Genomic DNA, 22,175 nt, shown 5'->3' with positions numbered 1-22,175 from the left:
GCTTTCCCCTGTTGTCGCACAAATCAGGTGTTCATTCTTTCTCCGCGTGTCCGCCAGTTCTGTGCAACATTTGTGACATCTGTGACCATCCTCTTGCCTTGCCATCCTGTCAAGATGCCGGGTAACCAAGCCGCAAATAAAGCTGCTGCTGAAGTTGATGATGGAGTGTCCAACTTACCGACCTCAGAGGATTCCGTTCAGACGGCGATCGAGCAGCCTGCTGCTGCCGAGGCGCCCCCGCCGAATACAACAACCGAGACTGATATCCTCGGACCCCAACAGTGGATGCAGTTGGCAGAAGTCAGCAACTCCAGAGACAGGTAACCGCAAAACCAGCCGCTAATTCACGAACTATAGGGCACCGATCCGCAAGATTATAGTGACTCAACTCTGGGTGACAATGCCAGCTCCAGCGCATCCATAGCTTCTACTATCTTCCAATACAGGACGATACATGGTAGAACATACCATAGCGACCATGGCAATGCCCAATACTGGTTGGTATAGCCTCCATTGGGCTTAGCAGTCACCGGTAGCTGACTGGAGAGATTAGGGGCACAAACGACGACAAACAAAACGAGGCGATGGATATCAAGTAAGACCAGAATGAGAACCGATCTTCTAGCTACCCATGCATGAGCTATATTACTCACCAGTTTTCCGCAGCCATCACGTCCTCACGCTCCTTATCGGTGACAAGCTCTACCTAGCGCCACTACCGAAGGACATACAGGTGTGCCTCCAGTCCATCAGATATCATTGGCTACCTAATTAGCTAACAGCGCCGTCTAGAAAGTCGTCGACATTGGAACTGGCACAGGTACGAGAAAAGGACTTTGTATAGTCGAGCATCTATCAATTAACGGCGGCGAAAAATAGGCATCTGGGCCATGTATGCTCCTCATCCAATCCTTCCCAGGGGAGAAAAATGGATTTCGAGGCTAACCAACTGGTGCAAAGTGATTTTGCCGATGAATTTCCCAACACCAGGGTCATTGGCACTGACATCTCGCCCATTCAACCCAGCTGGGTGCCGCCAAACCTCGAGTTGTGAGAACCACTTATCTATCTATTACCAATCCAGTCCAACCACCTATACGCCCGCTGACAATAACTACCGTGCTAATCTATAGCCAAATCGACGACTGCACGCAGAAGGAATGGGCCTTCCCGCGCGATTCCCTTGACTACGTCCACATGCGCTGGCTGGTCGGGAGCATCGTTGACTGGACGGCCCTCTTCAAGCACGCCTACAACAGCCTCAAGCCTGGCGGATTCATCGAGAGCCACGAGGCATCGCCGTATATCGTGAGCGACGATGGCTCCATCCACGAGACGAGCGCCATGAACCAATGGGGAAAATTCTTCGTCGAAGGGGGTCGCAAGATGGGGCGATCGTTCACGGTTGTGAAGGACGGCACGCAGAGGAAGGCGATGGAGGAAGCGGGGTTTGTTGATATTGAAGAGGCGAATCTCAAGGTATGTCTGCGGCTCGACTCCTTCAAGCAAACAATAATTATATCCCAGGGGGAGATTGTTAACCGCAATGAAAACAGAACCCTCTCGGCGGCTGGCCTCGAGATCCCAAGCTCAGCGAGATCGGCAAGTATACGCAGCTCGCGCTTGAGCAGGACATTGAGGGCACTGTGCTCTTCATGGCCAACTCAGTCGGCTGGACCAAGATGGAGATTGGCGTGTACATCGCCCACCTCCGGCGGGAGCTTCGGTCGAGGAAATTCCATCCCTACTTCTGGCAGAAGGTCGTCTGGGGCCGGAAGCCCACCGCATAGTTTGGTGGCAGCAAGGTTTTCGTCATCTCACAAATGATGCTGGCTAATATATATATGAGGGGCTCGCGGTGCTACCAGCGCTCCGGCAGCTGTGGATAGAAGCGCGGCCTTTCACGGGTAGAGCTCCTATACGGAATAGAGGCATTTTCGAGGTGCCGAGATACACCATCTGTATGCGGATCCTGTGTCAGGAAACGAGATACGAGAGACGTGTAATTTCGATATGAGAAGAAAAGACGTCAACTTCGCTCCTTCATTGAGGTTAAGTCCTCTGATCGAAAAAGTCCCGACGACTATCATGGGCCAAAAACTGTTAGAATCAATGCACATACGCTATATATTTTCTATAGGAATCTAAACAAGATAAGATGCTCACAGTCCCACCTCCCAGCCTTGGTCTATCCACCAGCCTCTACATTCTACCATCTAAAACTCTCCTCGAAATACTCTATATTCGACCCCCTCCCCAACATATCCACGACAGCTCGCCGCGCATCATCTGCCATCCTCGCCGGCCCACACGCCACCACCGCGAGGCTTCCAGCCCCGACAGTCCTAGCCGCACACTCCACCTCGGCGCAAACGTCAGGCCTACCATGCAACACCGTCACCGCCTCCGGCCAGGCGGGCGGCCTACCATGTCCGTGCCCGTATCCGGACCCCCCCGTGATATACACATCGAGGGCCAACCACCCGCCATCCAGCACGCCGGCGCCGCCAAAGTCCTCGCGCAGGACCTCGGCGGCGAACTGCTCCTCCCGCGCCGCCCAGACGACGCGCACGGACCGCGACGACGACGACAGGCTCGCGAGGTGCGACAGCGGCACGACGATGCCGCTGCCGCCGACGACAAACAGGATGACGTCGAAGCGGTCGAAGCGCTGCGTGTGGCCGTAGGGCCCGTCGACGAGGACGCGCAGCGACGCCGCGGGGGGTGGTCGGGACGGGGAGGAGGAGTGATGCCCCGCGGCGGCGGCGGCGGTGTCGCGCAGGCGCCGGGTGAAGCCGTCGTAGGGCCGCAGGAGGAAGGTCATGGTGGCGGGCGGGGGCGGGTTCTGCGGACGGTGTGGTCCGAGTGCCGCGGTGGATGATGCGGGGCCGGGTTCGCCTTGGAGGAGCAGCGAGACCTCGTCTGCGGGGATGGAGTCGCGGCGGCTAGTCTGGTCGGCATTGGGGGAATGCCGGGCCGTCGTTGAGGCCACCGTGAAGGGATGGCTCTCCCAGAAACGGGCATCGTTCAACACGTGGATATAGTAGTAAGTGCCTGGTTTTGGCTGGTATGCGCTTGTCGAATAGGGGACTGTCAGCCGGATGATGTTGGAATTTGGATCGTATGTCGCTTTAGCGCGCGTGCTCCAGAACCTGGGGTTAAACGAAAGGACGCGAGAAAGCCGAAGGAGGCGGTCGAATCCCCAGACTAGCGCGGAGGACCAAATGAAGCCATCAAAGCGTCCTTTAAATATGGACACATGACTGTGGGGTTTTAGCAAGTCTCGCTCCGTTGCGGTATATCGAAGCAACTTACCCCAACATCATCACCAAGATGAGAATCGAGAGAACGATGTGTAAGATCAAAAAGGTTTCGTACGAGTTTCGGCGCATCCAGAAAACAGACAGCCCCAACAGCAGGCACATAAATATGGTCGCCTGACCACCAAATGTTAACACGACTCGGGGAATCACGGCCCCAGGGGATCGAGGTCGAAGCTCACCAATTCTCCTGTCCACCAAAACAACTGGCTCCAATACCCGACAAAGTAAGGCCAGCCACCGTCTGTATTTGGTCAGAACCGGGATAGAAGCGGGACTAGAGAGCTGCATCATGTACCATTGAAAACGAGAACAGTATAGCCAACCGAGTGGACGACGGCTTGTACGGTGGCGACGCGAGCGATCCAGCGGTGGAAGTTGTTAAAGGTTCCGAAATCCCAACCCGTAAGCCACATCAGCAAGTTGTTCCGCATGCCAAACAGCCAGATGATGGGAAAGTTGGCAAAGGAGATAATTCCCGTGCGATCTGACAAGTAGCGCCATACTTGGGGCGAAACCTCTGGCCAACTGCGCGGATCATGGTTAGTTAGTTGATGGCTCATAGCTGAGGCGTCTGGGTGTTGAGGAGACGCACTACATGTTTCCGGGGAACACTCGATAGCCATGAACGCAGAAGAAGATATTGATGATGACGAAGACGAGGATTGTCAGGCTTTGGATCCTTGGTGGGATGGTGCACCATCCGACATTTTGCGCGCATCTATATCCGAAGGCTGCTGGGACGGTCAAGTGTCGCTTCAGCCACAGCCAGCGACGACCGGCATCAGAGACGCCCTTGTAGGCGGAGATCTCGTCGCTTTCAAGCTGGTCTCCGCCCAAGAGCGGTCGATATTCGCCTCGCGGAATATCGCGAATAGCTGACATGATACGGCTGCACATGCCTATGACGACAACAAGGGTCCAGAAGACAAACATCGCCGCTCTGGATGAATTAGTATGAAATGGTCCAGGATTCGGGCGAGGGTAGCGGTCCGTCTCTGCTACGTACCCATAGAGAAAGTGATATTTCTCAACGTATATAATGGTGTCCTAGGATCTGTTAGAAGCCGCATTGGGTATGACGGTGCAACAAGGTTAAGGCTGTGGTACAAGAGTGTCGTAGGACAGTTTAAACAGCTTCTTGGTGGGAACGACCACTTCCCCCAGTACTGTCTCGTAGACAGCTTCCTCCCGCCGAAGGTGCCGCAGTTCGGAGATGACATCGTCAGTGTAGTTGGCGATGACATCGAAGGGTGGAAGGGGGGACTGGAGGTATTGGGTGCATGAGCGATTAAGATGAGCCAGACCCCCTGTCTGGTGGTCTCCCTCACAATGCACCTCGAGGCACAAGTACAGAGATAAGATTCCAAAGCGACTGAGGCACGCCTGGCCCAGTTTGGAGTTATCCGACCCCGTGTCATTGAAGTGAGGGGGCCGGAGGGACATCTGACAGCCGCTGAAGCACAGCTCGCGGGCCGGATCGCCCGCTGCTAGGGCTATTTGGTTCCATACTGCAAGGAGCGGTAAAAATAGGACAGGAGATGATACAGTACGACGCATGGCCGCGACGCTGGACGGTGCAAATGGCGCACTGCAATCGAAGTTTGCATCGTCGGGAGGCTCCTGGCTCCCGATAAACAGTTTTTATCTTATCAGATGATCAGTCTGCAGGGCCCGACTTCGGCTAGCCAATGTGGATCCCAGATCCACTCAGGTGAGGGGGCATGGGGGCACGGGGGCAAGCTCACATGCTACACGTACACTAGGTATTCTTCCCCATAGATGAGGGGTGAAGGTCACCTGACTAAACCCTACCAAAACACGTGAGTCGCTTGAACAACCAACAACCATGTTCTCGGACTCTTTTGTTAGGTTTCTTTTGGTTGCCCCAACTTCTCTTGAGCTCTGCTACCATTGCTGCTGCTGGCAGTTGCTCTTGCACTCAGACATAGGGTACTAGTAAACTGCCCATGCACGCATGTCAATTCTCTTGTTGTCCAAGGTTAAGTGTACCGAATCTTTCACAGATGCTTTGGCTATCGAGCTGGGGGCATTTTTTAAGGTTGACGGAAGAAGGATGGTGTATCCCTGCACCGAATTTCTTTCCTTGGACACGCATCATGTCCAAGGATCGGATAGCTGTTCCCAATCAAGGTCTTATCTGCTTTGCTTGAAAGGAAAATGAAGCTGGCTACCGACTGGCATTGGTACTTCACCCAAGCAACTGCTGACAAGATGAGATTATTTGCAAGGGCAACCTCAGAACCTCAGTTGACCAGGTCTCTCATTCCAAAGCCACTAGCCCCTACAAAATCCAACAGCATGGCCTCGTAGCTGTCCCGTCATACTCCCTGCTCTGCCATCAACCGGTCCCAGTCTGCAAGGATTATGAGAGGGATGTAGAGGGAGAGCAGCCCGCCAATGGCAAGCAATATTACCGAAGATAGCTGGGTTGAGCGAGAATAAATGAGTAGAGAAGCGTGAATGCTGGATGTGAGAATCGCTGCGGCTGATAAAAGATCTACCGCATTTAGTAAGGTGATGGCTGTGCTGGGTAGGTAATGGATCTATATAGGCGTGTCAAGGTGCTATGAGGGCGAAAAACAGAGAGGATGAGCAGGGAAGAGATGATGTTTGAAGTCGTCCCAAGTGCTAGACAAGTGTCAATTACCCTGCAATGAGACCATATCGAACAGAAGACGGGTGTACTTGATGCGAGTTTTCCCGCTGGCTGTGACCTGGAGGAATCCACCTCTGCTGCCCTGGTCTGGGTCTGGGTCTGACCAGGAGCGATTTCGAGGGCCGCGAGGGATTCTTCATTGTGAAAGGTTGGTTTTGGAAGGAAGACGGGGAAGATGCTCAATTTGCACTTTGTTCTTTGTTTCCTAGGATTTATGCACTGAGGAAATGTAGAATCCTGACCGGCCGTAAAGGCTGGCGGTCTCGGCCTGGCCATATATGCGTAGTCTGATTAGCCGATTGGCTTAGATAGGTATGATAGAAGCCCCTTAAATCGGCTAAAGCTTTACACCACGCCACAACCGTGCATTCCTAACTCATATATGCAGGACGTTTATTGGCTCTCAAAAGGACGGTCGATGGTGGGTGGCTGTTGGCTGGACTCATGTGGCCTACCCTAACTAGCTGCTGGGATAAAGAAGACTGATCCTGACCTTCCATTGAGGTGACTGTGATAATGTTGTGTATATGCATTACGCCGCAAGAAATGGCTGGGATAGTTGGTCGAGTGTGTTCTAGTTGACTGTCGTCCGGTATCACGGCTAATAGGAATGTTATATACCTATGTACTGTACGATAGTGCAGTACGTTAAGGTACCTAATCTTAATCACATAACCCACCTAGCTTTGGCTGTCGAGTTTGGAGGGCATTTTAAGGTTGGCCGAGGAACCTTTGTTGGAATTCTTGCAGTCGGTTCTAGGTTGTTAGCTGCCAAACTTTGTTTTGGCTCGTGAGTATATATATAGACGCTCTTGATCAGGGCACCTTTAAAAAATTCCTCCTTCCTTTCTTCTCCATCTTACTCTTCAGTCAGTCCTCCGCAATGGACTATCAGGCTATGGAGTCCACGCCTACAGCTACAGAGCCACTGCCCTCATTCCTCGACTTCTCTGCCGAGATTCGACTTATCATTTATAGACTCCTTCTGAGCAAAGATGGCCCGATCGCTTACGAAAATGCTAGTCTGCACCCATCAATTCTTCGTACATGCCGTCAAGGTCTGTCCGAGGCACATCCTATTCTCTACTGCGAGAATCCCTGGAAACTGGAGATCTCCAACGAAATGGGCCCGGAGTACAGCACGTTGCCTTGCAGTAAGCACTTGTCGTGTCGGAACCATGTTTTTGTAGATCGAATCCAGCATCGGCGGCGGTTTGACATCGAAATCACATGTTCAGACGTGCACGACGTTGATCTACTTCGAACAACCCTGCGACAGGTGTGCAAGGACCTATCCACATGCAGCTAGACAGCTCTCGTAGTCTTTCCTCGAGGTTAGGAACAGGAGAAATTACAGCTCACGGTGGATCATCCGCCTCGCCTGATCAGAGGCAAGCCTGTACTCTTCTGTGTCCTTGACCAGGTCGGGGATGGATTCAAATGACACCCCCAGGGGGAGGAGGGTGATGGGAAACCCTTCTACCACGCGGACATCCTCGCTGGTGTCTGTTACCCAATAGGTGGTGCGAGTTCATGAGGGCCAAAGAAAGTGGGCGTGGCACGGGTAGCGATGCACAGCAGCAGCAAGAGCAAGAGACAGCAACGGCAACAGCCACTTGGTTAAATTTTTGGCAGGCTGATCCCCCCTGTGATGCACTAGCCGCCTGGCCCTGGAGAAATTCGTGGAGTAAATTGCACATGCACGTGTAGCAATTCTCTACGATATTACCAACATCTTCTTCTAAGCATAGATAAGTCCTCAAAATTTCATTCGGAAGCTCTCAGCCGCCGAGGATTACAGTATTTAACAAGGACGGTATCTGTATCAGTCAGCCCAAGATGCCAGCCATGAATCCCCGTCAGCAACCCTCCTCCTCCCCCTCCACCCCCCCCCCCCCCCCCTTTCTCAAATCGGATCCCCCAGCATAGCCGGCAACCGATCAGGCCTCACGTTCTCCTTACTCAGGACACCCTTGCCAACAAGCATATCCAGCACCAGCCTCTGCGTCGCAGCGTCGCGGTCCGAGGCGGCCGCAACGGAGGCGCCGGCGCCGGCGTGCGAGAAGAGCATGGGGGGCAGCGCGTCGGCCGCCGGCTGCGTGTCGCTCGACGTCACGTCGGTCGCCCGGATGGTCGCCACCTCGGTGCTCCAGCAGTCCTGCCCGTCGTACGTGATGGCGCACTCGCGGGGGATCAGGGCCGCACCGCGGGCGGTTACGTATTGTCTGGGAAGGTAGGGGCTGGTCAGCGTTTCATGGACGGGGAAAAGGGGCGGCTTGGGGTCGAAAGGGACGTGGGGGAAGGGGGTGTGGGGGCTGTACATACGGCTTGTCGCCATCTTCGCACTTGAACTCCTGCACAAGGGTGACCTCAAAGGTGGTGTGGTTGAACTTGATCCACGTGTTGGGCATGTCCGGGGGGTTTGTGAAGTCTGCCTTGCAGTCGTACCACGTGTCGCTGGTGCCGTTGTAGGTCCAGGCCATCTCGTCGCCCGATGGCAGGCAGCGCATGGTGAAGTCGATCAGCGGCATGCTCAGGTCGACGTACGCGGCACCCAGCACGGGCGCCATCTCGGAGCTCTGCACCGAGTTGTAGCTGATGTTGCGCACGATGAAGGGCACGTCGCCCGCCAGCGCGCCCGCTGAGCAGTTGGTCAGCGGCGGCGGCGGGAACAGCGGCACGTAGTACACCCCGAAGTCGAACGGGTACGGAGAGCCGCAGGTCACGCCATCGTCGTCGCAGTATATGTCGATTGTCTTGTTCACGCAGTCGGCGTGGACGCGCCAACTGATGTGGGGGAAAGGGGGATTTCGGTTAGCCTGCTGGCCTTCTCTCATGGATAAGGGGGGGGGGGCAGGAAATGGCTTACGGCCGGCCCTTTGCGGTTCTGTTGCAGGTGAAATCCTGGTAGATGTACATGTCGGCAACCCGGTAGTCCAGATTGTACTCGAATGCCGTATCCACGGCACCCATGACGGTCCCGGCGTAGTCGCACGTGCCGTGGATATATCCCTCGCCCGGGTTGCTGTCCGTCTGGTTACCGGGGGTCTCGGTTATCGTCTCGCCGTGGCATGGCATGATCTCGCTGTCGAAGGCGCTCGTGACGGTGAAGTTGAAGGCGATGTGAGTCCAGGTTCCATTGGCCGATCCGTCCTCCTTCTTCAGCGGCGTCCGGATCAGGGTCAAATCACCGGGAATCTTCCATCTATTGCCCGTGCCACCACCTTCCGCAAGCACCTGCCATCCGGGAGGGTCAGGGCATTGCAGCAATCCGTCGACGGCCAGAAACAGGGACAGAGACAGCAGCAGCCCGAGGGGAGAGACGACGGCTGCGAACATGGTGGCTTCGTGGGTGAGGAATTGCGATTCGATCACGATCCCATAATCCCACACGACAGGACCTCCCCGGGCGCACCTGGGCGGTATAGTTCGCCATTTATGTAATCCGTCCTGACAAGCCTTTAGCCAGTGGCGTTGGGCCGGGAGTCAGGAAATCGTCCAAAGGAAGGGTTGAGAAATGCGGAGGCCAAGTCTAATCGACTCAGGCTGCAACAAGAGCAATCAATGCTAGCACATGTACTGAAGGCGATCTCCCAGGCGGGAGCAATTAGATGGGCCATTTGCCGTCCTTCGTAGATTAATCGCCGCGCAGCGGGCTTGGTTGTCGGTGCGGCACTTGTCTTGGGGGGAGGATGCCGGGGTCTAAATCTGCAATGTCTCGGGAGTCCGTCCAATGAGTCGCTGTCAGTGCAATCCCCATATATGGACTCCAAGTTAAGGCGGGGGTGAGGGAATAATAGATCCCCAAATGGATTTTATTGCACTATCGTACTGGAGGTAGATGTTTAAAGGGTCTTGTTAATGTGAATGGATCTGGATGCAGTACATTACATTACCCGGAATCTCTTGGCGAAGCCATCAGTCCTTCAGCCTAAGCTGCTTTGCAATTGCAGTTCCACGTGCCAGACAAGCTCGGCTACTCTCTAGAACCACCGCTGAAAGCGGAGGTCATGTCATAAGCTGATGGCGACCCTGAATCCCTCAACCGGAGCTCAGGCACGATACTTGGCGTGACACTTCGTAGGCCAGTCGAATTGGTTGGCCATGTCGTGGCTTACGACTACAAATGATACAAAACCACTTCAGAGGACAGAGACCCAGAGGATTAGAGTAGATGCTGGTTTTCCTTGACAAAACACTCTTTGGATAGCCACTGGTGTACTGTGGTGTTCAAATGGGGGTAAAGGCAAGAGATGCTGGGCCGCTACCAAGGGGATTGGTCTAAGCAAACCACGTCTAGTTGAAACATGTGTGGGCTGAAGGTACTAATTGGTATATAATTAGTACGTGCTCTACCTATAGCTGTAGGTACTTGAGGTTTGCAAAAAATATCCCGTTGGGGGATCGGCACGCATAATCTTGCGTCAGAATTGAAGTTAAACCCCCCGTCCCCCCTCCCCCTCCTCCTACGCACGACAAGCGGGCTACCGGTACGAGTAGCAGCCTTTGCCATGGCCCCCAGGCGCATCGCATCAGACACCCGCGACTTCCGTCTTGCTGGCGTGGCCGTCCAAGCTCGAGGAAGTAGCCTTCTCGTTCAGGGGCATCTTCATGTGGGGATCGCGGACGACCTGGATGTCTCCGAAAATCTCGCCAATCTCCTCCAGCGATTTACCTGCCAACACGTCAGTCTTCGGTTCCACGCAATTGCCACAGGAGGCAGCTTACCTCTAGTCTCCGGATACGCAAACGCAAAGACGAGTGCACAGAGCGCGTTGGTGAGGATGAAAAGAATCTGAAATGGGAGCGTCGTCAGCTTCAATGCTCGGTCAATGGCAACCACCAGGTAAACTGACATAGTATTTCCAGCCGACCGCCGCCAGCGCAATGGGCGAGCACTGGGTGATGATCAAGCTGATGGAGTAATGGATGACCTGCACCAGGGCGTTTGCCTTGGCTCGCAGCTCTGTGGTGAAGACCTCAGGACTGGAAAAATATTCGAATCAGTACGACTGATGCCCCGAGCTGGCGGGAAAACAAACTCACGGAATGATCCAGGTCATCGGACCCAACAGGGCCGAGTAGGTGGCCGAAACGGCGAAGATACAGGCAATGAGACCACGCTGAGCAGCAGCGTTCGTGGGCTGGCCGGGAAGCGCTGGGTAGACGGCGGCAATGATGGTGATGATCATGTAGCAGAGCGAAAGCAGCGACGAGGCGGTAACGAGGATCTTCTTGCGGCCGATGCGGTCGACGAAGAAGAGAGAGATAATGCAGGCTACGGGCCCGACAGTCCCGTACAGGCCGCTGACGAGCAGCTGCTGGCTCTGCTCAAACTGGAGGGTCGCGTAGATGGCGGTCTGGTAGTACTGCACAAAGGAGATGCCCGACAGCATGGCGGCGGCCCACACGAAGGACCCGACGAAGAGGCGCCTCCGGAAGGCGGCGATCCGGAAGAGGTCCGCCCACGAGAGGCGGCCCTGGGCCTCGAGCTCTTCGGCGATGTTGGCCTGGATGAGCGAAAACTCGGTGTCGCACCACTCGTCGTTGGTCCCGTTGTAGTGGTAGCCGCGGAACGCCTTCTCGGCCTCCGCATGGCGGCCCTTTAGGCACAGCCACCGTGGCGACTCGTTAATGAGGAGCACGCCAATGCCGAGGATGAGCGCCGGAAGGGCCTGGATGGCAAAGCCCAGTCTCCACTGGTGGGCGTTGTTCCATTTGCCTTCGCCTACTCCTGTCCACAGCGCAACGAAGAATCCCCAGGCGGCCACTTTGTATCATGAATCAGTAAACTGCAAAGGGGGGAAAGGGGGAAGGGATGCCGAAACTTACTCATTTGGTTACAAGCCGTAATTTTGGCACGTTCCTCGGTCTGTCATACCACAAGTCAGTCAGGGTCTTCCTCCTGGAGACAATCAACTCGGGAAATCCGCACCTTTGCGATCTCGGCGCCGAAGACGGGAGCGACACCGGTGATAGTACCGACGGCGAACCCGACCAAGAGACGGCCAATAATGACTATTAGAGAAAGAGGTCAGAATGTCTACCCCATCCCTTCCAAGTGGAGCAGCGTGGAGCAGCTTGGGATCATTACTCACGCATGGCAACATGGGCGGCTCCGGCCATCAGGGCCCCCCCAACAACACCGAAGGCGCATCCGAAGGCGATTGCCCTGCGTCTACCGAACCTGTCGCTGGTGATACCGACCGAGGCGCTGCCGAGCCACGCTGAGCCCAGAGTCAGTTTTCGAGAAAAGATATATCAAACAGAAGACACAGAGATTGAATCACCTCCAGCTTGGTAGACGGAGACGATGGCACCCCGGAGAGGAGCGTCAGGGTTGCCGAAGTAAACCAGGAATGACTTCAAGGCCAGACTGGGGGTGATGATTCCCGAGTCGCTGGAGATGCATCAATTAGCGAAGAGCTGCGGAAGAAAGCGACAAAAAAGGGGAACATATTGTTATCACTCACAAGCCATAGAGAAAGCCGCCGATTCCCAGGAATAGGGAAGTCAGGAATGGCTTGCTGATCCAGCCGTTGTCCTTCATGGCTGCCCAACAGTCCAGGGGAAGAGGTTAGGAGATGTGGAGATGTCGAAGCTGTATTTCTCCCAACACACTTGTGGAGAGGTGAGCGAGGTCTTAATTATGTCGAGGGTGGTCGAGATCAGCAGCGAGGATTGCCGGATTTGATGCTGGTGGTTGGGGATTATAATGTTTATCTGCCTATCGTGCCTCGTGGTGGAATGAAACCCCGGCAGGGATTTTTCATGCAACCACTACCTTGGTAACCACGGTAATTGGATACCCGTGGTAGCCTAGGTGAATAGGTGTAGTCTGGGGTCAGCCATCCCTCAGCTATGCCTAGGTTGTCCAAAACCGCGACTCGTCCCCACCATTAGTGTACTAATAGTACTGCGTAGCCTCTCTTCGCCAAGGCCGGCAGTTGTAATAACTAGATGCCCAGTGGTCCACCGCCTCCAATTTCTGGGGATGAGGGGGAATGGTTTATCTGAGCGTTCTTCGCTTCATCAACATCATATCGCTTCTTTTGCCTCCGCACGACCGAACCTCCCTCCCCTGAATCCCAAAGTCTCGACCCCGCTCCTGTTTCGCTGGCAATTGGCATCAAGATGATCGTCACGATTCTCGTCGGCGTGGCCGTGGCCGTGGGACTCTCGTATCTTACATTGATATTTCCCCTGGTAGGCAAAGACCCCCTATCAAACCACTGGGTGCCCTACGTCTATTAACTCGGATCGGAACAGCTGCAACAAAACTGGAAGCTCTACGCGCGCCGCTCGCAGCTCCCGCCAGGCCCCAAGGTGCTCAAGACGGGCATCACGAAGCCATGGCTGTGGTTCCACGAGCTGAACAAGGAGTACGGGGACGTGGTGTACCTCCAGCTGGGGCCGACGCCGACCATCATCCTGGGCTCGGCGCAGGCGGCCTGGGACCTGCTGGAGAAGCGCGGCGCCATTTACTCGTCGCGGCCGCGCTTCATCATGGGCGGCGAGCTTCTGTCCGGCGGGATGCGCGGCCTGATGGCGCCGTACAACTCCTTCTGGCGCCGCTGGCGGAAGTTGCTGCACGGCGGCTTCATGCAGCGCCAGAGCGAGTCCTACCGCCCCATCCAGAGCCTCGAGTCCAAGGTCCTGATGCGCGACCTGCTCAAGACGCCCAACGATTTCCGGACGCACCTTGAGCGCTACGCCGCCTCCGTCATCGTCACCGTCACGTACGGGCGAAGGGTCCAGGACGTAAGGACCGATATCGTAGTCCAGCGCAATGCCGAGTCAATGGAACGCCTCACCTCCGTCAAGTGAGCAGATACTACCCCTCTTTCCCCAAAATAGCTAGCGGTTCTCTTACCCCAATTTCTTAGCATCCCCGGCAAATTCGCTGTTGAGCGCTACCCTGCGCTCAGGTTCGTGCCCAGCATCTTCGCGCCGTGGAAGGCCCAGGTGCTCGAGCAGCGGCAGAAGGACATCGTCCTGTACACGGAGCTCATGGACGAGATCCGCGAGAAGGCCGCCAAGGGCAACGCCCCCGCCTGCTTCGCCACCCACCTCCTGAAGGAGCAGGCCAACCTCGGCATGTCCGATCTCGAGATCGCGTACACGGCGGGATCCCCCTTCGGTGCCGGCGTGGAGACGGTTAGTTACCCTCCCCCCCCGGCCCCCCCCCCCCGGGGACAACGGGAAAACGGCCGTGCTGATGTAGTATCTATCGTTCGCAGTCGGCGGGATCGCTCGCGAGCTTCTTCCTCGCGTGTGTCAAGTTCGGCCACCGGTTCATTCCCCTGGCCCAGGAGGAGCTCGACAGGGTGGTGGGCACCGACCGGCTCCCCACGTTCGACGACCTGTCCCAGCTGGAGTACGTCCGGGCCATCACGTCAGAGACTCTGCGCTGGCGACCCGTCGGCGTGCTGGGAGGCACGCCGCACGCGAGCACGGCCGACGACGTGTACAAGGGGATGTTCATCCCCAAGGGCAGCACCGTCATCGCCCCCCTTTGGGGTCGTAAGTTGCACCCTCACCTCGCTTTGCTTTGCTTTTCACCCGGGAGGCTTGAGTACTGATCTGTTAAAATCGCCCTTTCTTCAGTTCACCTGAACGACGCAGATTTCCCTGAGCCCCATGAGTTCAAGCCAGAGCGCTTCACGGAGAAGCGAGAGTACCCCGGCACGTTCGGCCACAGCGCCTTCGGCTGGGGCCGCCGCATCTGCCCGGGCATGCACCTCGGCAACGCCTCCGTGTCGATCAACATCGCGCGCATACTGTGGGCCTTCAACGTGGGGCCCGCGAAGGGTGCCGATGGGAAGGACATCGAGGTTGACATGTAAGGCGGATCCCGCCCTCCCCCCCTCCTTCCCTTGTTGAATGCCCGCAACGTGCTTACGTTTTCTTTTTTTTTCTTCTTCAGATTCGCCTTCTCGGACGGGTTCAACTCCACCCCTCTGCCATTCCCCGCCTCGATCACACCGCGCTCGGCCAAGCATGCCAAGGTCATTGAGCGGGAGTTCCGGGATGCCGAGGAGCAGTTGAAGGTGTACAATGTTACTAAGAGCAATATCTCCTAGGTAAGTGTAGGGATTGGAGATTTGAGGTGAAAATAGTTGTTAGAGTTAGGATGGACAAGGTCAAGATTGTATTCTATCAAAAGAAAAAACCAATCTGCATGTCAGTAAAACGAGCAGTGTGTACCTAGTATCAAGTCGAAAAATATTAGCAACACAATCTTGTTGAGTTCGAGAAGGTGAGTAGCTGTTGGTACATTCAAGCAATACAGGAAGAAGAAAGATACCATTAGGCCCCAAGGCTGCTCTGACAATTAGTGGAAACGTCCATCATTCACAGTGACGGGAGCTTTTGGGCTGCCCAGGTTATTCAGAAGGGGTTAATTACAATAACAGACATCTAAGTGGAATCTCTCTACCATGCCCGCTGGGCACCTCCAAGTATCCCAGGAATAGAGTATTAGACCGATAAACACGGCGCCCTCAAGACAGCCGCCCTTAGCAAAACGCCTAATCTAAACCCGAACGACAGCACGGCCCTTGATGCGGAGGCTGCGAGTGCCAGTAGCATTCCCGCCGGAACCGGAGCCGGATCCAGGGGCAGCCTCGGTCCACAGCTCGGGGCCGGGGATGTTGTACTCTCCCAACGGCGCAGCGGCGCGGACGCGCCTGTTCGCCGACTCGTCCCCGGCACCCTCGCCGTCCCCCTCGCCGCCCCCCTCGCCGTCCTCCCCGTCCTCCCCGTCCTCGTCCTCGTCGGGGTAGATGTTGAAGACGATCCCGGGGGTCTGGTCGGTGTATCCCGTCGCGAAGCTGAAGCCCTGGTCCGGCACGTTGGCGCCGCCGCCCGTGACCTCGACCTGGACGCAGCTGGGGTACAGTTGTGCGCCGCGGGCGGGGTCTTCGCTGTAGGCGACGTCGGCCTCGTGCAGGCCGATGACCTCCTGGCGGATCAGGTACTTCCCCGCCTTGAGCGAGGCGGGCAGCCGGAAGTCCCACTTGCCCTGGGCGGCGATGAGCCTGTCGACGGCCCACTGGTCGCCGTCGAGGCCGTCCTGCGAGATCTTGGTCCAGCCGGCGTCGGAGCCGTCCGACTCGGTGTACTCGGCGATGTAGGTGATGATGGGCCCCTTGTGCGACTCGGCGATGATGTCGTCGCCCCGGGCGTCGTGGTACCACTCAAAGGTGAGGCTGTCGCCGGCGGCGGCGGTGACGAATTCCGGGACTGCCTCGCCGCCCTTGACGTTGCAGGCGACGGCGGGAAGGGTGAGGTCCGTGATGGGGCTGTTGTTGGGGGGCGAGCGGATGTATTTGCCGCGCCCGTCGCCCTGGTCCTCGCCGTTGACCCAGACGCTGAACATGTGTGTGTGTGCGCTGGCAATGCCGGCCAGGGCGAGAACGGTTGCGCTGGTGAAATGCATGTTGGCGGTTTCTACCTGATGCTGGAGAAGTACAGAAGATTGAAATAAAGGGGTATCTTAAAATCTTGCTGGAATATATTGAGGATCGCGCAGCGACTGTCCTGGAGAATGGAAGCGACCTGCGAGTGAAGGGAGAAGTGACTGATGACGAGAGACAAGATTGACGGATATCGAGGTCGGACTGACAGGACTTTATACTCGAATGTGTTCCTCTCTTCCTGCCCCTGAGGTTGTGCCTCAGGGCTGCCTACGAGCTGGCCATCGTGTGGACGGTATGGTGGTAGTTCCGCTTCGTCGGTAGTCTTGATGAACTAGGCATAATTTAGATTGCGTGTTCATGAGTAGATAGAGATGTTAATTAAAATAAATGAAGAGGCTGAAGCCTCTAAAGTGTTTCCAAGACATGGTGACAAGGAGGGAATCAGTCAGCCTAGCCCGCGCCACGGTCCGTCCGCACGACCCGCACTCGAACAGATACGTCTGCATTGCTTGAGAAATATTGCATAACGGTCTTTAATTAAGAACGCGGTCATCTCGTGGACTTTACCGGGTGCTTGGCGATCAGCGCAGGAGGAAGCTGTGTGCGAAACGCCAAGGATCAATGCCGCGGGATGCGGGTCCAGGATTCGAGGCGCCGGCATGATATTGCAGATAAACCTTAGGCCACGAGCCGCATCCTCGGAAGCTGGCCGAGCGGCACGACGTCAATCTCTTCTGGCTTTTATACTACCTGTAATGCGCAAGGCTCATCAGGGTCCAACGAGCTGGAGCGACTGTCATCTCGAGGTATGTTCGAGGCATTGAATCGGGGAACTTGTTCATCCGATGAGTGAGCCTTGGGATGTGGGCTCTTAATCATGATATCTCCTCGACTATGCTTGTTGAAGATCGTCACGGAAAGATGGCGAAAGACACCGTATCCGAGGCTGCTGAATATGTGTAAAGAGGTCCGTAGAGCAGATCAACGGCGGCCCACCATTGCAGAGTTTTAGTAGCAGTGGTTTTTCCTTTGCTCACTGCGGTATCCCGTATTGGATTTATTGACTGGGCTTCAAATCAAGTCGCGATGTTGGGACCCAAGGTCACGCGATCGATGAATATTGGCCAGCCGATCATGCCAGGTAGGGCTTGCGGCACATGCCGAGACAGAGAACGACTTCAGCTTCGTAGAGAAGAGTAAGGAATGCTAGGCCATCTGATTTATCGTCAGCCGCCAGGTTTGCTTGCTACAGGTAGATTACCCTGCAACCCTCCTGTAATCTTCTAGTAGCTGAGGTTTTTGAATCGTATCCCAGTAGTCGACATGCTTCTCCACAAGCCCCTTTCCATACCTTTCCATACCTTTCCCGTCCAATACCTCTAAGTAGATTGCAGAGATGTTCATCCGGCTGCCAATATTTCGTGTCGAAGACCAGTCTCCGTCGCTCCATGTCATCCCGAAAAGAAGGTTCCAACTGAAGCTGCCAGTGAAATGAAGCGCCGGGAGCGGCAAACCAGATGCCCCACTCCGATGGTCCGTCAGTCCAGCTGTCTTCCAATTCTCCAGGGGTACAACAATGGTAGTACTCAGAGACGCCACTTTCAACGAGGGAATCTGCAAACAGGCTCGCGCAAAGGCTTCTATCAGGGGAGCAAGGAGTTCCTCGTCAGGCACCAAGCGGAATATGGAGGGAGGGTACCCGTCCATTTCTACACCATCAACTACTCAAATGCCTCCTGGATATGGCTCAGGCGAGGAGGATGATATCGTCGCAGCGCTGCAGTACTCTGACGTTGAGAACGCAAGGCTATCAGGGTCCTGGGAACGACTTTTAGCTTGAAAGTACCAAGCCCCAGACGGTGTTGTCATATGAAAGTGGATATTGAGATGGACCAAGTTTTGCCAGAAAGGCCTGACGATTGTTGGGCCAGGAAGTGGCCATAGCAATGACGTGTCTAGAGTGCCTCGTATATAAAGGCTTGTGAGGGTCTCGCACTCAGCCGTAGCCTCACGAATAGCCCTGCATAATGGATCGAACGTCGTACCTGCGGGGCGAAGATCTACTGGACGCCAGGAATGGTTCCAAAGTATATTCTGGTCCATGTATAGCCGAATCGCCCGAAGACGAGTCGTGGACAATAAGTTTTGGACAGCCTGGGTGAGACGCGCCCGGATCGTACGACGCAAAACTGGGTAACGCCTTTCTGAGTCGAGCATATACCAGTCTCCAGCAGAGAGATTCGGCAATCTGGCGGCGATCTCGATAGCCACCTCATGAGAAAGAGAACGCTTCGCTCGAATATCAGTGTGAAAACTCGTCATAGCTGGCACCAGCGGCAGATCCGTGGGGCGCAAGAGCTGGAGGTATGAATACCGAAAACGGTAGTCCCGGAGATCACGATTGCGAATCTGGTATCTGTCCCCAGGAATGACTGCATCAAGCCTCTCAGCTCTGGTGGTGTTGCCATGAAGGCGGTGACCGTTATCCATAGGTGAGTACACGTCCAGTATGTCGAGTTGAATATCGTAGTCGCTCTTGATACAGCCTTTGCCATCATCCCAAGATCTCAGGATACGAAACAGCCCATGCAAGGCAACAGTGAAAGCCTCGTCATTAGCCAGACGGTCAGGCCCGCGCTCGAATCTGCCACAGGCTTGTTTACTGTAGGTCGGCAAGACAATCGTATATTGAATGGAACGTAGGAAATTCCGACGATCTCCTTGGACGATTTTCTCGAAGGTGTCTAGGTCTATGCTCTTGAGGTAAATATGTCGGAAAGCTTGCCTCTCGATTGCTGTTTGCCACCGTCGGGAGACTGTAGCCAGGGCAGGTCGCTTGAATGACGGATTCAGATAAGGTGAAATTCTTCCAATCTCGTATCTGTCTGAAAAGCAAGCCCGATGTTGTCGTAAAGTTCCTGCGGAAGACGATTCATTTTCTTTCCAGTTGCAAACGCAGGCCAACTCCTAGAAGAGGGGTTGCCAAAATAAGGGACAGCATTTTAATGAGTTTTAATGAGGCTATAACCGTCTCCCCCCAACTGACGTAAGTTCACTCGAGGGCTCAGCGGCTGGCTCAGGCCTGGGCGCGGCATGGTGGTGATAAGGGAGGAGGGAGCAGGTCATAGGCCCACATTCTTGCCACCCAGCCAGATATTGAAGGAATACGAAATTCCCACCAATTCGCGCCCCGCACCACGCTACCCCGTGGAACAGTGCCTTATGTAACTGAACTAGAGAGTGACCTGCATGAATCATCTCATTGGGCGCATGGCCTAATGGTAAGGCGTCAGATTTCGGCTCTGAAGACTGCGTGTTCGAATCGCGCTGTGCTCGAATAATTTTTTGTCGAATTCTCTTTGACCTTCAGCAGGGAAGCGGCTGGGATTTTTTTTCTCAGCACAACTTTTGCACTTCTCCAGTCAGGCTCTTCTTCAGCCCATTTTGTTGGGAAATACTTCTCATCCCACGTAGCGTGCCAACGAGAGACAAGATTCTCATTCCAACGCAGAGTGTTGGGCAATGGGGGACAGAGAGCAGCTAGTTAGAGGCATTCCCTCGAGACGTCGAATAATTGCGATCAACTGACTACTATTACAGTATTACTTGTTTGGTATGACCCTGAACGTAAAGAGAGAGGAAGAGGGGAGCATTGGGGATTAATTAATACTGGGATGAAGACAGAAAAATGGAAAGGCAACGCCCCCGATTGGTATCCCGCACGGAAAACTCCCTCATCAAACCCGGCATCCCGAATCACTGAGCCCGCCCGGCGTCGTCATCGGCGGCAACCCCGTTCGCGCCGACGCAGAACCCGATATTGACGTAGCGCACCAGCCAGCTGACCTCGCGGCCGCGGTGGCCATCGCAGTCCTTGCAGCCCCGGCGCGCCATCTCGAGGCCCATGACCCCGTCCATGACGCTGCTGCCGCTACCGCCCTTGCGCACGCCGTTCTGTCCATTGACGCCGCCGTTCCCGTTAGCGGTGGCGGTGGTCGTCCCGTTGGCTGCGCCAGCCGTGGCCCCGAGCGCCGTCCAGCTGAGCCGCTTCCCGCCCGCCGCCGCCGACCCGCGCGGATTCGTCGCGGCCGCGTAGCTCGACAGGGCGGCGAACTCGCGCTTCTCGGCCACGTCGCGGTCGATGGCCATGATGCTGTCGAGGGCGCCTCTGCCGGCGGCCCCGCCCTTCATCATCTGCGCCGGGAACATGGCCTCGAGGTAGTCGGCCATGCGCAGGCCCGACGGCGACTGCCTCTGTTTCTGCTTCTGTTTCTTCTGGCCCTGCGCGGACGTGGATGGCCGCTGCTGCATCGGCAGGGAGGCGCCGTCGATGACGAACACGGCGCCGCAGTACCGCCCCCGCAGGTCCTGCCTGACGCCATGTAGGACGCCCAGGCGGGCGAGCGGGTCGGCGGCCAGGGCGAAGTGCTCGATGTGCGGCTGGCCGCGGGCCCGCTCGGCGTGGGCGTCGGTCTGGTGATGGTGGAGCTGCTGCTGCGGCGGCGGCGACGGCGACGTGGGCGGCGAGCTGGCGTCTTTGCTGGAGGCGGAGGATCCGGAGGATCCCCTGTTGTTGTTGCTCTCGCCCGTGGGGATGACGAACTCGCTCGCGGCCGCACCGAAGGTGTAGATCTCGAGCTTGGCCAGGCGGTCGGCCGGGACGTCGGCGTACAGGTGGGCGGTCGCCTGCGCGAGGGCGGCGGCGCCGGTGTTGTGGGCGAGGACGACGACGCGGCCTACCGAGGAGTCGAGGAGAGCGGCGCGGAGCTGCGAGTGGATCGTGCGGGTGGGGCGGGAGGGGAGGGGGATGCAGCGGTGGAGGAGCAGGGAGACGAGGTCGGCGGGCACGCCGTAGGAGGGCATGCAGATGCCTGTCATTGTCCTGCCGAAGAGCTTCGAGAGGGTCGGGATGGTGGAGTTGCAGAAATGGCGGGAGCTTTGCGACCGGTATTGTTAGCCCGAGGTGCGAACCTTGAAGGGGCAGTAGATATCCTTACCTGATTCCCATGCCCTCGATGACGATCCATCTCTCGTCATCGGTTTCTTGGCCCATCATCCATCCCGCCGTGCCAGCCGAGCATCGGTCGACGTGGTGTTTCACGTTGAGCTTCCAGCTGAGAGCGAGAACCAAGCCTGCACAGCCGCAGAACCAGGTGCAGAATAGGATACCGGGAAGGGCGAACCACAGGGGCAGCACCGCGACGAGCATGTAGAGCTCGATGGCGACGAGGGCGATGTGGATGAGGATGTCCATTCGGTCCGCCCAGGACATGGTGCCCCCGCTGGCGACGAACTCGGTCCATAGCGCCCGGGACATGCGCGGCATCATCCGCATCATGGCTGAGGCGTCGTCGCGGAGCAGGCGCAGGGCCGACTGCTGTGCGCGTAGGGCGGTCCCGCACGCGCCATCGACCAGGGGCGGAATGTACACCACGGACGGGGGGCTGGCATTGGATGGCGAGCCCGCCCGTGACGATACTCTTGGGGACGGAGACCTGGAAAGCCACGGCATGGTGGTGGAGAGTGAGCACACTTTGGGTTAGGGGTTGGGCAAGAAGAGCAAGGCCAAAAAATTAACAACCACGGATCTAAGGGCTGGATGGAGTTCGTGAAACAGGACAGAACCGTTTTTTTTTGTTTGCTCTGTTCATTCGACATGGTCGATGGCATTATATCTTCGTTGCGGGTCCTTCACATGCTGTCAGAAATCGTGCCTCATTCCAGAGCGTCACCCCTGTTACGCGATCTCGGCCC

General features: G+C 56.1%; 9 protein-coding genes and 1 non-coding gene across 10 annotated transcripts; 3 read left to right on the top strand and 7 right to left on the bottom strand.

The window, feature by feature from the left end:
• Positions 1–114: 114 nt before the first annotated feature.
• On the top strand, positions 115–1,790 carry QBC33DRAFT_558694 (S-adenosyl-L-methionine-dependent methyltransferase; the record flags this gene model as incomplete). The annotated part of the gene is made up of 9 exons (XM_060429903.1): positions 115–300; positions 358–497; positions 554–595; positions 667–733; positions 793–820; positions 880–892; positions 961–1,050; positions 1,134–1,479; positions 1,557–1,790. 9 exons carry the CDS (start codon positions 115–117, stop codon positions 1,788–1,790), a joined length of 1,146 nt encoding a protein of 381 aa, XP_060284081.1.
• A 296-nt stretch (positions 1,791–2,086) lies between these two features.
• On the bottom strand, positions 2,087–4,925 carry QBC33DRAFT_610945 (ferric reductase like transmembrane component-domain-containing protein). The gene is made up of 7 exons (XM_060432432.1): positions 4,431–4,925; positions 4,330–4,370; positions 3,916–4,263; positions 3,619–3,848; positions 3,503–3,564; positions 3,316–3,437; positions 2,087–3,263 (listed from the first exon to the last, which is right to left on the bottom strand). The coding sequence occupies exons 1-7, from the start codon at positions 4,878–4,880 to the stop codon at positions 2,210–2,212; spliced, it is 2,307 nt and encodes a 768-aa protein (XP_060284080.1). The 5' UTR covers positions 4,881–4,925; the 3' UTR covers positions 2,087–2,209.
• A 2,981-nt stretch (positions 4,926–7,906) lies between these two features.
• On the bottom strand, positions 7,907–9,339 carry QBC33DRAFT_586043 (uncharacterized protein; the record flags this gene model as incomplete). The annotated part of the gene is made up of 3 exons (XM_060431461.1): positions 7,907–8,225; positions 8,326–8,787; positions 8,870–9,339. The coding sequence occupies 3 exons, from the start codon at positions 9,337–9,339 to the stop codon at positions 7,907–7,909; spliced, it is 1,251 nt and encodes a 416-aa protein (XP_060284079.1).
• A 1,119-nt stretch (positions 9,340–10,458) lies between these two features.
• On the bottom strand, positions 10,459–12,772 carry QBC33DRAFT_61088 (general substrate transporter). The gene is made up of 9 exons (XM_060432429.1): positions 12,474–12,772; positions 12,291–12,400; positions 12,099–12,227; positions 11,936–12,018; positions 11,833–11,872; positions 11,047–11,770; positions 10,857–10,986; positions 10,729–10,795; positions 10,459–10,675 (listed from the first exon to the last, which is right to left on the bottom strand). The coding sequence occupies exons 1-9, from the start codon at positions 12,548–12,550 to the stop codon at positions 10,533–10,535; spliced, it is 1,503 nt and encodes a 500-aa protein (XP_060284078.1). The 5' UTR covers positions 12,551–12,772; the 3' UTR covers positions 10,459–10,532.
• Positions 12,773–12,831: 59 nt separating this feature from the next.
• Positions 12,832–15,249, top strand: QBC33DRAFT_471618 (cytochrome P450). Its single transcript, XM_060425196.1, has 6 exons — positions 12,832–13,206; positions 13,270–13,823; positions 13,887–14,157; positions 14,241–14,523; positions 14,608–14,842; positions 14,927–15,249. Exons 1-6 carry the CDS (start codon positions 13,135–13,137, stop codon positions 15,081–15,083), a joined length of 1,572 nt encoding a protein of 523 aa, XP_060284077.1. The 5' UTR covers positions 12,832–13,134; the 3' UTR covers positions 15,084–15,249.
• A 286-nt stretch (positions 15,250–15,535) lies between these two features.
• Positions 15,536–16,806, bottom strand: QBC33DRAFT_491336 (glycosyl hydrolase family 61-domain-containing protein; the record flags this gene model as incomplete). Its single annotated transcript, XM_060425468.1, has 1 exon — positions 15,536–16,806. Exon 1 carries the CDS (start codon positions 16,439–16,441, stop codon positions 15,536–15,538), a length of 906 nt encoding a protein of 301 aa, XP_060284076.1. The 5' UTR covers positions 16,442–16,806.
• A 574-nt stretch (positions 16,807–17,380) lies between these two features.
• Positions 17,381–18,252, bottom strand: QBC33DRAFT_61077 (uncharacterized protein). The gene has a single exon (XM_060432427.1). The coding sequence runs from the start codon at positions 18,126–18,128 to the stop codon at positions 17,679–17,681; it is 450 nt and encodes a 149-aa protein (XP_060284075.1). The 5' UTR covers positions 18,129–18,252; the 3' UTR covers positions 17,381–17,678.
• On the bottom strand, positions 18,009–19,086 carry QBC33DRAFT_61071 (uncharacterized protein). Its single transcript, XM_060432421.1, has one exon. It carries the CDS (start codon positions 18,909–18,911, stop codon positions 18,147–18,149), a length of 765 nt encoding a protein of 254 aa, XP_060284074.1. The 5' UTR covers positions 18,912–19,086; the 3' UTR covers positions 18,009–18,146.
• A 599-nt stretch (positions 19,087–19,685) lies between these two features.
• QBC33DRAFT_t41 lies at positions 19,686–19,757 on the top strand. Its single transcript has one exon. It is a non-coding gene; the product is annotated as a tRNA-Arg (tRNA).
• QBC33DRAFT_537600 (uncharacterized protein) lies at positions 19,710–22,103 on the bottom strand. Its single transcript, XM_060427807.1, has 2 exons — positions 21,419–22,103; positions 19,710–21,357 (listed from the first exon to the last, which is right to left on the bottom strand). Exons 1-2 carry the CDS (start codon positions 21,931–21,933, stop codon positions 20,178–20,180), a joined length of 1,695 nt encoding a protein of 564 aa, XP_060284073.1. The 5' UTR covers positions 21,934–22,103; the 3' UTR covers positions 19,710–20,177.
• Between the last annotated feature and the right edge of the window lie 72 nt (positions 22,104–22,175).

This window comes from Phialemonium atrogriseum, assembly GCF_030411735.1.
Source record: "Phialemonium atrogriseum strain 8032-3 unplaced genomic scaffold QBC33scaffold_11, whole genome shotgun sequence".
Taxonomy (NCBI): domain Eukaryota; kingdom Fungi; phylum Ascomycota; class Sordariomycetes; order Cephalothecales; family Cephalothecaceae; genus Phialemonium; species Phialemonium atrogriseum.
The sequence above is the reverse complement of the archived record's forward strand: the minus strand, read 5'-3'. Positions and strand labels throughout refer to the sequence as shown.

Coding starts and splice junctions, on each gene's coding strand:
- QBC33DRAFT_610945 (XM_060432432.1), bottom strand. CDS start 4,880: ATGCGTCGTACTGTATCATCTCCTGTCCTATTTTTACCGCTCCTTGCA. Junction 3,438..3,502: donor TTTGGTGGACAGGAGAATTG/GTGAGCTTCGAC, acceptor TTTGGTGGTCAG/GCGACCATATTTATGTGCCT. Junction 3,264..3,315: donor ATCTTGGTGATGATGTTGGG/GTAAGTTGCTTC, acceptor AAAACCCCACAG/TCATGTGTCCATATTTAAAG.
- QBC33DRAFT_61088 (XM_060432429.1), bottom strand. CDS start 12,550: ATGAAGGACAACGGCTGGATCAGCAAGCCATTCCTGACTTCCCTATTC. Junction 12,019..12,098: donor AGCCGCCCATGTTGCCATGC/GTGAGTAATGAT, acceptor TTTCTCTAATAG/TCATTATTGGCCGTCTCTTG. Junction 11,873..11,935: donor TCGGCGCCGAGATCGCAAAG/GTGCGGATTTCC, acceptor GTGGTATGACAG/ACCGAGGAACGTGCCAAAAT.
- QBC33DRAFT_471618 (XM_060425196.1), top strand. CDS start 13,135: ATGATCGTCACGATTCTCGTCGGCGTGGCCGTGGCCGTGGGACTCTCG. Junction 14,158..14,240: donor TCGGTGCCGGCGTGGAGACG/GTTAGTTACCCT, acceptor TATCGTTCGCAG/TCGGCGGGATCGCTCGCGAG. Junction 14,843..14,926: donor AAGGACATCGAGGTTGACAT/GTAAGGCGGATC, acceptor TTTCTTCTTCAG/ATTCGCCTTCTCGGACGGGT.
- QBC33DRAFT_61077 (XM_060432427.1), bottom strand. CDS start 18,128: ATGGACGGGTACCCTCCCTCCATATTCCGCTTGGTGCCTGACGAGGAA.
- QBC33DRAFT_61071 (XM_060432421.1), bottom strand. CDS start 18,911: ATGGATAACGGTCACCGCCTTCATGGCAACACCACCAGAGCTGAGAGG.
- QBC33DRAFT_537600 (XM_060427807.1), bottom strand. CDS start 21,933: ATGCCGTGGCTTTCCAGGTCTCCGTCCCCAAGAGTATCGTCACGGGCG. Junction 21,358..21,418: donor ATCGAGGGCATGGGAATCAG/GTAAGGATATCT, acceptor CCGGTCGCAAAG/CTCCCGCCATTTCTGCAACT.